Source organism: Taudactylus pleione, unplaced genomic scaffold (assembly GCF_031769625.1).
Source record: "Taudactylus pleione unplaced genomic scaffold, aTauple2 ptg000019l, whole genome shotgun sequence".
In the NCBI taxonomy this organism is placed as follows: Eukaryota; Metazoa; Chordata; class Amphibia; order Anura; family Myobatrachidae; genus Taudactylus; species Taudactylus pleione.
In genome coordinates, this window is record NW_028284421.1 from 11,624,743 (window position 1) to 11,642,339 (window position 17,597).

General features: G+C 44.2%; 1 protein-coding gene across 10 annotated transcripts in view; it reads left to right on the forward strand.

Annotated features, from left to right (window-relative positions):
• TJP1 (tight junction protein 1) overlaps window positions 1-10,581 on the forward strand; it is a 423,870-nt gene extending 413,289 nt beyond the window's left edge. For all 10 annotated transcript variants that reach the window (XM_088445442.1, XM_088445452.1, XM_088445464.1 and 7 more), the window contains one exon: window positions 8,953-10,581. In XM_088445442.1, the coding sequence (XP_088301568.1) occupies window positions 8,953-9,047 (95 nt within the window). In that variant the 3' untranslated portion in view covers window positions 9,048-10,581. The remainder of the gene's footprint in view (window positions 1-8,952) is intronic.
• The last annotated feature ends 7,016 nt before the right edge of the window (window positions 10,582-17,597 follow it).

Below are 17,597 nucleotides of genomic sequence, written 5' to 3' on the forward strand. Positions count from 1 at the left end.
ATTGGAAGTTACTCTTCCAAATGCTACCCGAGGACAGTTGACATATATCTCCCACATATGGGAATTTGTTCCTATTTGGGAGAAGCTGCAATAGATGTTGGGCTCCTAGCTTCTAAATCATCGGCAGCCTCAGTTGTGGCTTGTAGAGCCCTTTTGGTTACGGTCCTGGAAAGCAGATACGGAGGTCTAAGAAGGCTCTGGAATTAAAAATATACTTTTTGGAGCAGAATTAGATCAGATACTACTCTGGCAGCTTCAAATTCTGCAGGTCTGCTATCTAGGAAGTCTTCACAGCAGGGGCGTAACTAGAACTTTTTGGGCCCCATAGCAACATTTTTAAGGGCCCCCCCTAACTTAGGTCTTGCACAATAACCACAGTAGTTCCCCTAAAACATTAAATGCCCACTGTAATGGTTCCCCTTATGCAATGCCCACTGTAATGGTGCCCCTTACGCAGTGCCCCCAGTAGTGAGCCCCCTGTAGTTGCCCCCAGTAATATGCCCCCTGAAATGCCCCCAGTAGAGAGCCCCTTGTAATTGCCTCCAGTAGTGAGCCCCCTGTAATGCCCCCAATAGTGAGCCCCTTGTAGCTGCCCCCAGTAGTGAGCCCTGTGTAGCTGCCCCCAGTAGTGAGCCCTGTGTAGCTGCCCCCAGTAGTGAGCCCTGTGTAGCTGCCCCCAGTAGTGAGCCCCCTGTAGCTGCCCCCAGTAGTGAGCCCCCAGTAGTGAGCCCCCAGTAGTGAGCCCCCAGTAGTGAGCCCCCAGTAGTGACCCCCTGTAGCTGCCCCCAGTAGTGAGCCCCCAGTAGCGAGACCCCAGTAACTGCCCCTGTAGTGAGCCCCCAGTAGTGACCCCCCAGTAGTGACCCCCCAGTAGTAGTGACCCCAGTAGTGAGCCCCCAGTAACTGCCCCAGTAGTGACCCCCTGTAGTTTCCCCCAGTAGTGACCCCCTGTAGTTTCCCCCAGTAGTGACCCCCTGTAGTTTCCCCCTGTAGTTTCCCCCTGTAGTGACCCCCTGTAGTGACCCCCTGTAGTGAGCCCCCTGTAGTTGCCCCCAGTAGTGAGCCCCCTGTAGTTGCCCCCAGTAGCGAGCCCCCTGTAGTTGCCCCCAGTAGTGAGCCCCCAGTAGTGAGCCCCCTGTAGTTGCCCCCAGTAGTGAGCCCCCTGTAGTTGCCCCCAGTAGTGAGCCCCTGTAGCTGCCCCCAGTAGTGAGCCCCCAGTAGCGACCCCCTGTAGCTGCCCCCAGTAGCGACCCCCTGTAGCTTCCCCCAATAGTGAGCCCCCTGTAATGCCCCCAGTAGTGAGATCCCAGTAACTTCCCCCCACGCGCGCGGGCGCGTGCGCACACACAAAACAAACAAAAAAAAACAACTTACCTTATCCCCGCTCCTGTGAAGCCGCCGACCTCCCCGTCGCCCGCTCCTCGGCACTATGAGAGCGACGTCATGACGTCACTCCCATAGTGCACTGCGGGACCCGGAAGACGGAGCTCATTCCTGAGCTCCGTCCCCGGCGTCCGCTCCTCGGCACTATGGGAGTGACGTCATGACGTCACTCCCATAGTGCATTGCGGGACCCGGAAGACGGAGTGAGCTCTGTCCTCCGGCTGCCGCCGGGGGTTTGAGTGGGAGTCGGGCGTCCGCTGGTAACGCAATCTCAGCGGGCGCCCGGCATATGGAAAGTGCAGGGGGTGCGATCGCTGGGCCGGCGGGCCCCTTAAGCCGCCGGGCCCCATAGCGACCGCACCCCCTGCACCCTCCATAGTTACGCCACTGCTTCACAGGACCATCAAGCAAGCTAAGAGGTCCTGGTCGGCCAGACGTCCAGCTTATAAACTGGACGACAAACCCTCTTCCTGGAGGGGCGGGCCTCCTCCTGTGGGAGCCCAGGGAGGGAGGCCGGCCGACTTCTTCAATTTGCGGACTACTGGCATCAAATTACAACAGACGCCTGGGTCCGAGAAGTGGTTTTTCAGGGGTATGTTCTCACATTCCAGAGAAATCCTTCCCTGAAGTTTTTTTGCACTACTCTCCCATCAGATTCTAGCAGGAACTTGGCACTACAGGAGGCCATTTACTCCCTACTGCAGGCAGGGTTGAAAATTCCGGTACCTGTGCTTCAACAAGGAAGGGATTATTAGTCCAATTTATTTTTTGGTTTAGAAACAGACTTGGTCTCGTCGCCCTATTTTAAATCTGAAAATCCGCAACAAGGTTATCAGTGTACCCAAGTTCCGTAGGGAAACTCTTTGATCGATGGAACCTGTTTGTTTTTTTGTGCTTCCATGTACTGATTAAGCCATTACACCAACAATTTCTACGGTTTGCTGTCCTGCAACAATAATACCAATTTCAGGCACTGCCCTTTGGGTTATCTCAGGATTCAGAGTATCAGAATATGGCCATACCTGGGCGGGTCTTCTGATAATGGCACAGTCTCCAGCTTTTCTACAACACCATCTCCAACTGACCATTGCCTACCTACAGAAGCACGGCTGGATAGTCGCTTGGAAGAAGTCTTCTCTGTCTAAAATACAGCGGATGGTACATGTGGGGGCACTTCTGGATTCTCGGACACTTAGGGTGTTTCTGCCAGAGAACAAGATGGTGACCCTGTCATTGCGGGTACGCAAATTGCTACGCAATCAAAGGGTATCCATTCTATCAACAATGCAGGTCTTGGGGTATATGGTATCCACCTTCGACATGGTGGAATATGCTCAGTTCCACTCTAGGCCTTTGCAGCAATTGATTGTCTCCCGAAGGAACGGACAGTATCATCTAAAACGGTATCAGAGGATCCTTCTCACTCCAGAGATTTGTGTCTCTCGTGGTGGCTACACAAGGTTCTGGCTAAAGGTCGACCATTCTGGATCCAAAACGGGGTGCTTTTCACCACAGACGCCAGGCTTCGCAAATGGGTGACAGGTCATCACACCTTTCAGGGAAGATGGACAAATCAGGAAACTCATCTGCCCATAAACATTCTGGACTTCGGGCAGTATACAATGCGCTCATCATGGCACGGGATCTGCTCCAGGGCAGGCCGGTCCAGATCCAATCGGACAACGCGACCACAGTAGCTTATCTCAATCAGGGAGGCACATGAAGTCATGCAGCCCTGAGAGAAGTGATAAACATTGTAATACCGGGCTGAATGTCATCTTCTGGCAATCTCTGCTATATTCATCCTGGGAATCCTCAATTGGGAAGCGGAATTCTTAAGTCGTCAGGACATACACGTCCGAGAGTGGGTTCTCCTTCTGGGTTTTTTTTTCCAACTCCTGGTGGACAAATGGGACATACCAGACATAGACCTCATAGCATCACGTCACAACCACAAGGTCTCCAGGTAAGAGTCCAGGACCAGAGACCCCTCAGCCACCTTTGTGGACGCACTGGCAGGAAGATGGGACTTAAAGCTGGCGGCTTTCTTTCCCCCAATTTCCCTCCTTCCAAGAGCCCTCAAGATATTCAAGCAGGAAGACTTAACAGTAATACTACTGGCTCCTGCTTGGTCTAGAAGTCACTGGTTCGCCGAACATATGGAATCTATCCATAGATATTCCGTTTGCTCTTTTATGGCTGGATCTGTTAATGCAGGGGCCCTGCCTGCATCCGGACTTACCTTAAGAGCCAGAGGTTTTCTCCAGCTCTGTAATTTAAACAATGCTTAGGGCACAAAAGCTTTCCTCTGCCTGCATCTGTTGCAGAGTTTGGCATTCTGTTGGGTGTTCTCACATGAAAATATGACCCTAAGGTTTTAGGATTTCCCGGGTTCTTATTTTTTCTAGGCTTGGTTAGATTTTGGTCTCAGCCTAGCCACCCTAGGAGTGAAGTTTTCTGCACTTTCAGACTGGTTTCAGAAGATAATTGCACTTTTGCCGGAGGTTAGAATTCTTTTTTTCAGGGGGTTCTCCGAGTTCAGCCATCTTTTGTCCCACCTGTAGCACCGTGGGATTTGTGTTTGGTTCTCAAGGGACTACAAGATCCCCCAACTAAACCTCTGGACTCTGTAGATTTGAAGAGGTTGACGGCGAATAAATTTTTTCTCCTCGCTATCTCTTCTGCACGCAGTCTCTCTGATTTTGCAGCACTTATTGTTGCTTCCCATTTTTTTTTCACCAGGTTAGAGCTGTCCTCCGTACAGGGGAGGGTTACCTTTTCTAAGGTAATGTTCTGTCTTCATGTGAATGAAGAAATGGTGGTTCCAGCTTTTTCTGTCTTCAGATTTTTCTGTAGGTGAAGTCTTCCTGGATGAGGTTCGTGCTCTCCGTATTTATGTGGAGCTTACAAACTCTGTTAGAAAATCAGACACTCTTTGTTTTATGAGATTTTCACAAATGAGGCTGGCCAGCCAACAAACAAACTCTGGCTCAATTGTAACGTATGATTATCTCCCAGGTTTACACTAAGGCTGATCTCCTTTACACAGCGACAGCACATTCTACTCTGTGGAACCATCGTGGGCATTTCATTGTGGTGCCCATGTTGAACAATTGTACAAGGCAGCCACGTGATCTTTGTCCACACTTTTCTTAGGTTTTACACCTTTGATACTTTTTGCCTCTCACGATGCTTCCTTTGGGCGACGATTTCTCCTTTTCTGCTCAGGAGCATCCCCCATCCTTAGGGGAACTTCTTTAGGACATCCCCATGGAATTCCTGTGGATTCCTATGGACCCTGAAGACGAAAATAAGAGTTATGGTAGACCTACCATTGATAATGCTATTTCTTTGAGGTCCACAGGGCACCCACCCTGTGTCACCTCGCTTCATTGGGTAATCTTTCGGACACTGATTCCCTCATTTTCTGAGATTGTTTCTGGTGTACAATTGTTCTTCCTTCTCCGCTTTCCTTCTCCTGTCTTGGGCTTGTTTACAGACCTGAATGCCTGGGGGCGAGGTATATGTGCATGGGCATCCTGGGAGCTGAAAGCTTAACTGTTTGGTGCCTGGATCACTCCAACCACATTATCCCCATGGTATTGGTATCCCTATGGACCTCGAAGAAAAAAAAAAAAGTGATCAATGGTAAGTCTACCATAACTCTTATCTCAGCTCAGAAAAGTAATAGAAAGCTGGGATAAAAAACATTATTTTCAGCACATTTCAAGCTACATTTTTGCCATATAACTATTTCCCTACCTCACTTCCTTATGACTGAAATTTAAGCCCAAAGTTAATTGTCTATTTTTTTGGATTGTATTTCAGTGGGAAGGAATACAATTTTAGAGCTGTAATTTTTTTTGGGAATAGCTATGTACTCAAAGATTTGCCAAACAAATTTTGAGTTTTCTATCTTGTCTACTTTTTTTTATTGGACAATAGGTTTTTACCTAAATTGACCTCTAGTATCTCTGGTGGGGGACCTGATAAAATTTCAAATTCACAGCATACACAGTACTCTGAGGAGTAACTGTAAAAAGAAATTGGTGTTTGATAAGTGCAGCTGCAAAATATAGGTGGTCGCTGGCCGCAACACGCCTGCGTCTAGGTAGCCTTCCCCTTGCTATCACCCAGGAACGCCCACTGAAATTCTCTCTCTGCGTCCAAAATCGTTTTGCATCCACAGTCTAACCATCAGGACGCATGCGCAGTGCGACTCGGAGATGCGCAGAGACTGAAACCATCGGCTGCTTGCATGCAAAATCAACAATACGTCCCCTACTGAATCATGCTCTCAAACCTCAGTGGAGTTATTTAGAGTAGTGTGTAACACAGGAGAGCTTGGATCCTACAGTTTCCTAGCTGACAAAATATAGATTGTGCCACCTGACCACAAAGCATTTGCATAATAAGCTGCATGTTTCTACATACAAAATAAAGCCATGTAACTTTGGCATTCTTGTTGCTGTTACCAGCAAATGACTAAGGTATCCTGATAAGACTTTTTATTTTTTTATGACCCCACATCTGAAACACGTGTACCTATAAATACTTTGATTTGAAGTAGTGCTTTCCATAGCAATTAACCCTACATTTCAAATTAAACTTTTGAAAGAAGGCTTACTGGTTTTTAATGAGCCAATATGCTGTAATGTCTGGACTAATTAAATCACACTGCACTATTGAAATTCCTTGTTGGCACATTCTGCACAGGGTTTGCCAAGTCTCTTGTTTTTGAATATTTTCAACAAAAGCAATTTTTATTAAAGGCTCATTTGGAGAAGTGTTTTCATGTTGCACAGGCTGATGTGCTCTTTCAATTTACACAAAATACGTTGTACGGCAAGTGGCCATCAGCTCTGTCATAGCTTGAAACATTCATTACATTATTTTTTTTAGATTACTTTTTTAATTGATTTGCTTATTTTGAGGATAATTCGGAAACCTTTTAATGTTGTTGTTTTTTAAAATGTATTCAAAACACTACACTTGTACATAAAGATAAAAGTTGCATCTAAAATGGATCATCAAGATGAACTGTCCCTAGTCCAGCTAGAAAAGAGAAGTTTTTGTCACGTTTTGCAAGTGTTGTGTTGATATGCTGTGCACAGAGCAGGATAGCCTATCACAGACTACCTTGTGTGGGGAAAAGCCTCACACATCACTCTGCTGTATGATGTGCTGCAAATCTAGCTTGAATAGTGATACCTGTGACATAGCTGTATGCTGTCTAATAGCAATAGAGCAAATATATTTGCATTTTATGGAGTGTTTATGTAAAATGGATTGCACATCTCTTCAACATTCCTCCTTTCCATGACTTATGGTGAAGTCCTAGTGTATTAAAGAGTCTATACAGAATTTCTTTTGTACTGAAAAAACATTTTCCCTAGAGAAGGCAACACAAAATGAAGTCACTTAATGCAGTTTTTTATTGCTTTTTAATACCATGAAAGCAGGTCAGGAGCAGATTTGAGTGGCCTTAAAAAATGCTTGCTTAGACATCAGTAGATCGTTTTTTACAGTGTACAATATTTATTCTCAAGAAATACTTAATCTTAACGTAAGCAAACATTCTCTTTAAACTATGTTATACAAGCATTTTGAAAAGCTGTCCACTGTCTTTCATTATCAGTTTGTGTCTAGTACACACATACTGTAGCAACCTTTGTTGCAGAATTGGGCTTAAAGCAGTGCACTCATAATCTTTGCCACATATTTTGCATTCTTAACTTGGCTTGTGAATGTTGTGATATTCTGTAATGCTTTTTGGTAAAGTGTTCAATTTGCTTACAAACAATTACAACTCCAATACTAACCTCTAGAGACCAGATGGATTACTGAGATCTTTGTGGTTCAAGTAGAGTATATTTGTAAACTGAATGAAAATTTTCATGAGGGTACAGCATATAATAAACCTGGACGGATGTGTCCACATACACATTTTATCAAATCATACCAAATAGTCCTGTTAAATTCACTACGAACTTTGGTACTTAGCTCCACCAAAACACTAATCTTTAGTACATATTACATTATACGCAAACCAGGATGCATAACTGAGGAAAAAGTAGCACAACGACTTCAGTTCTGTGAGGCAGTAATGCTAGCCGATAGGGCTATTTCACATTTGCCGGTTTTGGGCAGGCGGCAAAAAGCTGCACGGTTTTTAGCCAGCTGTGAAATATAGTAATGCAGGGAATCAGCTGGATCCCTTCACACGGCAAGGTCGCCGTGTTACAGCCGGGAATATCTACTGTGCAGGGCGGCTGCCGTGCTGTCTCCATGCCCTCCTTGCACGCCAGTGGTGTAAAGAAAACAATGTTTCCTTTCACACACAGCAGCTTGTGCCGGCCGGGTTTGTGCAGCGGCTGCTGCTGCGCATGCCCAATTGGTTTTAAAAAAACAAACAAACATAAAAAGCGGCTCAAAGCCGCTGCTTGTGAAAGGCACACACTGCCTGAAAAAAACACGGATGGCTACCGCCAGGTTCTTCCCGGGCCGGCCAAAACCGGCAAATGTGAAACTGGCCTTACACTGTTTAAACTGCCCAATCCAAGTTAAGCAGGCAGAGGACAGGTTCCAATATGAGTGATGCTCACCATGCATTTTTATGCTGAAACTGTGACTTTATACCAATTCCTTTGTGACAGAAAATTGAATCTTAGTACCTAGTACACTATTTGCAAACTGAAATGCACAATGAAGGGAAAAGAGGCAAAATTGGGCAAAAGGTAAGCTGCTCGGGAATCACGACCATGCGCGCAATACGGTGCAAAAGGACAGGTATATGAGACCCTTCTGTGAAATCACTGTTGCATTTTGTCTGGCTTCTGTGACATCAGTGGATCTTAGTATAGTGCTAGACTGCATTGTACAGATATTGTTTCACCCATCAAAAGAACTTCCCTGTGAATATTCAACAGGTGCACCTTAAGGGCTTGTGCACACGGACGGCTTCTCAAGGTGTGTTTCAAAAGGGACGCCACTCTGTGATACCACTATAAATATTTTTCTGCAAAATGTCAGAATAATGTTCTTGTGAAAACCTCTAAGCCATTAGTATCACTGCTATACATGTGGACTTGTTAAGGGATATCTATATCTCTATAGATATTTCTCCAAAATTCCCTATATACAATAAAATTGGTATTGATAAAATAGCATTAAAATCATTGAAAATATCTGGAAAACTAGAACAGATGCTGTGTGGGAGCTGTGCATGTTGTAAAATGTATGGTATGTCGATAGTAGTTCTGTAATGTAATGTTTTTTATGTGCAGTATCATGAAAAATGTACTTCCTGGTGTGTCCTGTGGAGGGCAGTGTTGGGATTTATGCTCAAATTTTGTGTTGCATTTATTTAAACTGAAATTTTTACAAGACGTATGTCATATTAAAAGTCATAAAGAGAATACACAATAAAGAGCCGTACATATGTTGAAACAAAATCCACAAAGCTACTTATGTGATTTATTTATTTTTTTGCTCTTTTGTATGGACCATGATTGTGTGCAAATACATGTTGGCAAAAATTAACTGTTTTGTTCCTCCTCATTTCTACAGGTGACCCCAAACATTGGCAGAACAAATCTCTTCCGGGTGACCCTAATTATCTTGTCGGAGCAAATTGTGTATCTGTATTGATAGATCACTTCTAAGCGTACAGTGTAAAGACCACAGATAATGTGAAATCTGCTTTGGACCTATTTTTTCTTTACACATCCTATTGAGTATTATTTGATCTCTAAGTAACAATGGGACTCAATAGTGCTTGAAATTTTGCCTGAACTTGCGTATTGCGGAGTAGACTTTAAAGCCATGGTCAAAATATCGACCTCAGAAACGGCATGCGAAGGTCCCACCAATGTCACGCCTTCCTTGCCTCTTTTTAACAAACGCCTTTTCACTTGCTTTAGTTTGTCTCCAAAGGACCAACTCTGATAACACTACAGTCATTTTACAGAATGATAATGTTAATGGTTGCCCAAAGCCACTGAAGGATACTGCTTGCATTTTTGGAATTTGATAACAAAGACTAGCACTTTTTTTAATTATTATTTTCATGATTGGTAAATGTTTGCACCAGAACAAAGTGGTTTGTGAAGGGAAGGGTCTGTGCAGTGTAGATCTGCTACACATTGCTGAATTAGTAATCTGACGAGGAGAAAAAACAACAACAATAATAAACACAAACTGGCAGTGATTTGTGACGGGCTTCATTTGGAAACCTGTGCAAATAAAAATGACAGATTATACCCTCTCTCTCTCTTTGTTTCAAGCAGTCTGAACACATGTTGCAGACCCCTTTGCAGCCAAAGGGTTTATGTGGCCGGCAGTGGTTCAGGTGCTTCTGTGGATCTGTAAATTAACCATTTACTACACACATTTAACCAGCAGGGATGCCTTACCCTCATGTTATGATAGTCTTTGTTTCCTAGTTCTCTGTACTACGAAGTTCATATGGCTTTTTTGCGCTTATGTAGGGTATAATGAAGAGAGATTGAAGAAAATATGATTTATTGTGAACTTCTATTTGAGGTGAGCCAGCAGGTAGTGGGTTACTCTTGCTGTGTCTACCCTGAAGATACTGAAGGAAATTGTATGTTTCTGCTATGCATTTAAAAAAAATATCTCAAAGATGTTACAATGCCTGTATATAAAATGCGTGCATACCACTTTTTTTTTTTTGTTTTTTTTTGTTTGTAAATGTAACTTTTTTAAGCTTTACTTTTTGTATAAAAAAAGAAAACTGAACGTTTCTTAAGGATACCTTTGTACTCATACCTTTTTTGAGCCTTGAACTTTGTAACATCTGCAGCAATAAAGCGCATTTCTACAATACTCACCACAAGAACATTTTGAAGCAAAATGCACAAAAATTGCTATCTTTATAAATGCTGAGCATAAATCCTCAGAATTCTCTAGTTTGATTATTATCTTTAAAGTATCCCTGCTGCAATTTGTGATAAGGATGCTGTATAATGTGCCCTAAAATGTATTTTTTTACTAATAGACGATTTATTATGGCACATCCGCACGGTTTCAGTAGAAGATACAGCACTGCATTCTCCTAATCAACTATTAGTCCTTCACGTGTGGCTGATTTATTTTTTATTTAATTTTTTTTTTCCTTTGCAGTTATTAAAAACTACACATTTCTAAATATACAAAATAAAACTGGTTTTAAAATAAGTTAAATGTGAAGGCGTGAATTTGTGTTACACTTTTCTAATAATGCACAGAGAATTTAGGGTAATGAGTATGACTTGGCATTATTTTTTTGCAGGAAACGCAGAACCGAATAATCAGTATACTATACTAAGTTGTGTATTGCTCTCTGAACATTACTGAATGAAGAATCAAATGTGTTTTTTTCACAATGCTGCTATAAGATGGTGCAACTAAACGCAAAAGTTGTATAAAACGTAAGGTAAGAGACATTTAGAATGGATGGCTATCTATTATCAGTTGTCGTCGTCAGACCAAGCACCAGAAAGGGGTAAGAAATGTGATTTAAGTGACTTTGACTGGGAAATGCTTGATGGTGCCAGAAAAGGAAGGCTTGAATTCCAAAAATTGCTGGTCTCCTAGGATTATCACACAGATAAGAGGTAAATGGCCAGAAAGGTTCAAGCTTACATGAAGACAACAGTAAGTCTGCATTACAACAGTGATATGCAACACCGCATCCCTGAATGTACAGCACGTTGAACCTTGAAGTGGATGGGCTACAGCCAGGGGCGGGCCGGACCTGGGGGCAGGGCCGCTCCAATTTTAGTGATCTAGGGCTGTTCTGTGCAATATCGTGTAATATAACCCAGCAGGAACTAACATAACGACTGACCCCCATAGCAGACTGCAAAAGGGTATTTTATCCAATGGGGAGCCAGGTTTTCTTTCCCAGGAACGCAAGTCCGTGTCTACCTCAGATTGGTGTTGTGTCTAAAGGGACAGGGACATTCAATCCTGATGGGCCCACACTGACAACAGGTAAGATTCAGCACTTAGCATGCCATAGTGCTGTGCAGCACTGAGCACCCAATGATAGTGGGCAGCCCTGGGCACACCACCATACCCTGGTTTTGGTGACCAGCGACTTGTAGCAGCATTGTGCTCTGTTACAAACATGTTCCTTATTGAGACATGCCCTATGGACTATTATCTCAGCTAATTTCCCAAATATCACAATCTCAGTAACTTGCTGGCTACACACTATGCCGATGGACCCACAAACTGGGCTACCGGTTTTGGTAAGGGTCCAAGCTTACCAATCGGCCATACGATATATCTGCGCAGACATGAAAACTTGGGTGGGCATTTAAATTGGCTCGCCCAGTTGTGATGCTAGTGACAGCGTTTCCTGCGGCCAGTGTAAGGGTCGCTCCCACACACTGGTAGATGTGCACAGTATATCTGCAATACACATGGCATCTGTCATGCTGCACAGCCAACATGATATATGTGTACTTCACAGATATATATTCTGTGTACACACGAGCTGAGACACATAACCTGGACTGTAAGGGCAGAGTTTGGGAACCTCTTGTGCAGAGAATGTATTCTTTTGTACATTAGGCCTTTTAATTCCAATATCAGATTGCTGACCATGTGCATCCCTTCATGGTAACAGTTTACCCATTTCCTAATGGATAAATTCAGCATGATAACGTGCCATGTCACAAAGCACACATGATCTCCAGCTGAATAGAATCCCCAGAGGAAACTCCCCTTTCAATATATGTGAGACATATCCACAAACCACCAAGTGAAAAGAGGAGTCTACCTATATGAAGTTTGTCTTTATTACCACAATAAAATACAGGGTTACTTATTTTTACTTCAATTAAAATTAAAGATGGTTTACCTGGTAAAGGGGGTAGTACCTCTGTAAGAGCATCTATTGGATGCATTTATTCACTGGAACTGAAAATATATAGCATATCTCCATGTATCTTCTCCCATCACCAGAGCCACATTAAATACAATTAAGATGGCCTTTATATAACATATTCAGTATACAGCAAATGACCTCCCCAACTGGATAATGCCTGCCCAGGATTTACGTATTTACTATAAACAGGAAGGGTCTGTAAAGTAAAAAACATTCAATGGACTATTTTGAAACATTCCAGCTGCTTGCCTTATATTGCTATTAAATTGAGTGGTATATATTACTAGTGCTTTACGAATTCCCCTCTCCCTCTTGTTCTTTTACCTCCACCCATCTACCTTAAGCGAGCTTGGAAGGAGGTGAAAGGATCACTTACTCTGCCCATGCGATACGTGCGCCATATTAGTGAATCCAATCAAAAATATATGGTTTCTCTTCTACAAAGTAAACAATATATCTAAATTAGATCACAGTTGGTCTAAAGGTGCACACACACTGGGCGACGTGTCCAGTGAGCGGCGGGCCCGGCAGGGGTGTCGGCATTGGTAAGTGCATACACACTTGCTGATGCCAGGAACAACGGCTGGGGGGGGGTTCGGGGAGTGGCAGTATGGCATCACTAACGATGTCCCAAGATTGAGTTGTATGTTCAGATGACTGGGGATATCGTTAACGTCCCGCGGGAGCCCGCATCGTCCGTCATTTACTGCATACACACTGAACGATATATTGTTCAATGATATCGTTATTGTTCATTTCTTCTTCGGGGACCATAGGGATACCATGGGGATGATATTGTTGGAAAACTAGCACCAAACAGTTATAGCTTCTGCTCCTAGAATGCCCCAGGTCCTCCCCATATATACCCCGCCCCTAGCCATAAGACTTCGGTTGTTCGTTTGGTGCGGCAGGATCAAGACGCACCTTTTGTAACTGGACTGCTCTGGCAGTCTTAAGTTTTTTATTTTATGTTTTATTTTATGTTTGAGTCAGCAGTACTCAGCGTCTGTATATAGACGCAGATAATGCGACTCCATCTACCTCCGCCGGGCCGCAACATCAGTAATTGCGCTGGTGATTTTGGCAGGTCGCGGCTGAGCTTGGCTAGCAGCCATGCTAGTTTTGGAGATGTCGGTTAAGGCGATTCCTCGCTTATGAGGAATCGTGTGCAGTTGTCCTTTTGCTGTCAGAGACGCACCAGAAGCTGCTGCAGTCAGCCTGGGATAGTCCACCTCCTTACTACACCAGTTGGGGCCTTATTGTCTGATGTGGGGATCAGCAGCAGACGCTTCTGCTGCCACAAGGCCAGTGTACCCAGTTAGCTAACGCAGCCTAGGTTCCTAGGCGCTCCCCCAGCATCTCCGACCCAGACTCAGTCCCTACGAAGGGTTTTGCGCAACTGGCCTACCCTCCACGTGTATATGAGACGCTCATGGTTCACGCTAAGTATGCCCTGTAGCTGTGGTCTCAGGAGGGTCTGGGTCAGTCTCCCTGTATACCTCTCCCTTGGTTAAGGTTTATGGCACTCTGTCCTACCATTCCTTTGCATTGCTGTAGTTGATTTAGAGCTGATTGTAATTATATTACATATGCATTGTTTGTGACTGTTTGCTAGCTGCTGATTGACACTGTCTTTTATTTCTAAATCTCAATTATAACTATCACTGTTTTCTCTCAATACTTTTTTAGGGGGAGGTTTCTTTGAGTATTTCACATTCAATTAAGATTTTGTGATGGCTGTCACAAAACATTGCAATTATTGCCTTTATTGACCATGTCAAAAGATAAAGGCAAACGGGGGGGGCAGCCTGTGTTATTTCCATGTAAGTCATGTACGGCTTATGTGTCTTCTCAAGACGTAAAGGGTGGTTTGTGTGTTGGCTGTTATAAAGAGTCACATCACCAATCCAGTTTACCTGTCCCTGGACAAGAACCATCTTGGGTTTCCTCTTTTGTTCCAGGTAATGATTAAGGTTGAGAATTGTACAGTATGGCTGTTTCTACGATGTCGCCTTGGATGGGGTGCCCACAGTATACTATGTTTGACTAGAATGGCCATAAACATCCTTCCATGAAAGATGTATAGGAGGTGCAGAGTATGGCACCATCTGATGTTGATAACAGGCCGGTAGTGACCTAAGCGCAAGTTATGTTTTTGTCAGTCAGCCCAACATATTGATTCAGACATCATCAGAAGAATCAGATGATGCACAGGGTTCCTCTCCAGGATCTAGTTCTGGGGAGGAGGGTCAGCTGTCCACAGTGGATGTTCCTTCTTTGGTGAGGGAATTTAAATCAGTCCTACATATTCAGGATGATGAACCAGCTCATAGTAAGAAGGCTTCAATGTTTAATCGCCATCCGAAAGTGGTCAAAACGGAGTTCCCTGTATCTGATCAGCTTGCAGAGCTTATCGAGGAGGCATTGGGGTAACCCTGATAAATGGTTTTACGTGAATAAAAGAATAACATCATTGTATCCGTTCCCACCATCTGTATGTACTACAGTTAGTGGGAGCTACCTCCTGCTGTGGATGCTCATGTAACACATTTAATCAGAAATGTTACATCGCCTATTGCATCAGCAAGGATCTCCGATAAAAAGATTGAAGCCTGTCTTAAAGCAATATTTCCATCATCTGCAGCGGTTACTCGTCCAGCTACGGCTGTAGCCTGGGTAGCCAAGGCTATTGAAGAATTGATTATGGCATTGGAGGATTCACTACCAAATGCTACCAGAGAGCAGATGACGAATATCTCCCACATACGGGAAGCAGCTTTCTATCTGGGAGGGGCTGCAGTGGGTGCTGGTATTTTAACTTCTAGGGCATCAGCAGCATCAATAGTGGCACGCAGGGCCCTTTGGTTAAGATCTTGGAAAGCTGATACAGGATCAAAAAGGGAGCTGGAAGTCTTACCTTTCTATGGAAAGGTTATTTTTGGAGCAGAGTTGGATAATATAATCACTACTTTTGGCGGCTTCAAAATCTGCAGGTCTGCCATCTACATCAAAGCCTAGATCTAGACAGGTTTTTTTTTTCAGTCCTTCCATTCTCAAGGACGAGCAAAGGAACAGTCTTCCTCTAGGTCAACTAGTTTTCGCAAGTCTAAGCAGCAAACTAAGAGGGCTGGCCCGGCAAGACGTCCATCTTCTAAGCTAGACAACAAGCCCTCGGTCTGATGGATCGGGCCTGCTCCTGGAGGATCCCAGAGTGGGAGGCAGACTTCTAAAGTTTGCGGATTATTGGCATCAAACGACTACAGATGCCTGGGTCCGAGAAGTAGTCTCTCAGGAGTATGCCCTCACTTCCAGGAGACATCCCCACCAGAAGTTTTTCTTTTAACAAATCTTCAGATGTGGTCAAGTCCTTGGCCATTCGGGAAGATATTCACTCCCTGCTGCAGGCAGGGGTAATAATCCCAGTTCCTGTGTCTCAACAGGGAAGGGGTTATTATTCCAAGCTGTTCCTGGTTCAGAAACTGAATGGGGCTTATCGCCCTATACTAAATTTAAAAACCCTCAACAGGTTTATCCATGTGCTCAAGTTTCGTATGGAAACTCTCTGGTCAATTATTTTGGCAATGGAGCCAGGGGATTACATGATTTCTCTGAAAATTCAGGATGCATATCAGCATGTTCCTATACCATCCCACCAACAATTGTTATGGATTGCTGTCCTTCAGCAACATTACCAATTTTAGGCTCTACCCTTTGGCCTATCTACGGCTACCCGGTTATTGACCAAAATAATGTCAGTCATGATAGCCTATCCCAGGCGTCAAGGAGTCAGAGTTCTGCCATATCTGGACGACCACCTGATATTGGCACAGACTCCGGTTATGTTACAAAACCATCTTCAAATGACCATAGCCTGCTTACAAAGGCACGGCTGGATGATCATTTGGATGAAATAGTCACTTTCTCCAACATAGCAGATGGTACATCTGGAAGTGTTTCAAGATTCGCAGGCACAAAGAGTGTTTCTGCCAGAGGACAAGATTGCGGATCTATCATTGTGAATATGCAAGCTTCTATGCAAGCGATGGGTATCCATTCTGTTAGCAGTGCAGGTCCTGGGGTCAATGGTATCCACCTTCGACATTGTGGGGTATGCTCAGTTCCATTCCAGGCCTATACAAAGATTGATTCTCTCCAGGTGGAACAGACAGCATCATCTTATAAGGTCTCAGAGGTTCCTTCTCACTGCATAGGTTTGCCACTCCCTTCTGTGGTAGCTGAGAAAGGATCAACTAAACAAAGGGTGCCCGTTCTGGATTCCAAATTGGGTGCTTCTCACCTTGGACGCCAGCCTTTGCAGATGGGGGGCAGTGACAGGTGACACACCTTTCAGCGAAGATGGACAAATCAAGAAAGTAATCTGCCAATAAACATTCTGGAACTGCGAACAGTTAACAAAGCTCTTGTTATGGCACAGGACCTGCTCCAGGGCAGGCTGGTCCAGATCCAGTCCGACAATGCGACAACAGTGGCCCACCTCAATTATCAGGGAGGCACAAGAAGTTATGTAGCCATGAAGGAAGTGACAAAGTTTCTGATTTGGACAGAACGGCATCTTCCGGCCATCTCCGCAATATTCATACCGGGAGTACTCAATTGGGAAGTAGACTTCCTAAGTCACCAGGACATATACACCCCAGAGTGGTCTCTCCGTCCGTTAGTGTTTCAGCTCCTGATAAACAAATGGGGTCTACCAGAGAGATCTCATGGCGTCACACTACAACCACAAGGACCCAGATATGGGTCCAGGTCCAGAGATCCATCAGCATCCTTCGTGGACGCACTGGCAGTAAGATGGGAGTGGAGGAAAGAGATACGCCAGCTTGAAATCACAAAAATTCAAGCAGGAAGGCAGAATGGTAATACTGGTGGCTCTGGGTTGGCTCAGACATCATTGGTTCACCAACATCCAGAATCTGTCCATAGACAAGTCCATACCCTCTTCCTCTATGGCAGGATCTGCGAGTGCAGGTTTCAGAAGAAGATTGCTTCATTATCAGATGTTAGAATTTTTTTCCAAGGAGTTTTGCGAACTCAGCCTCCTTTTGTTCCACCGGTAGCACCTTGGGAATTGTCTTTGGTTCTTAAGGGACTACAAACTTCTCCATTTCAACCTTTGGACTCTATGGATTTGAAGTGGTGAACACCATTGACCAAAAGAATACCAAACATTTATTTATCTATTTTTCTTGCTATTACTTCTGCTTGCAGCGTCTCTGATTTGGCAGTGCTCTCTTCTCCCTCACCAATTTAGATTTTTCTCCAGGCTAAAGCTGTTCTTCATACAAGGAAGTGATAC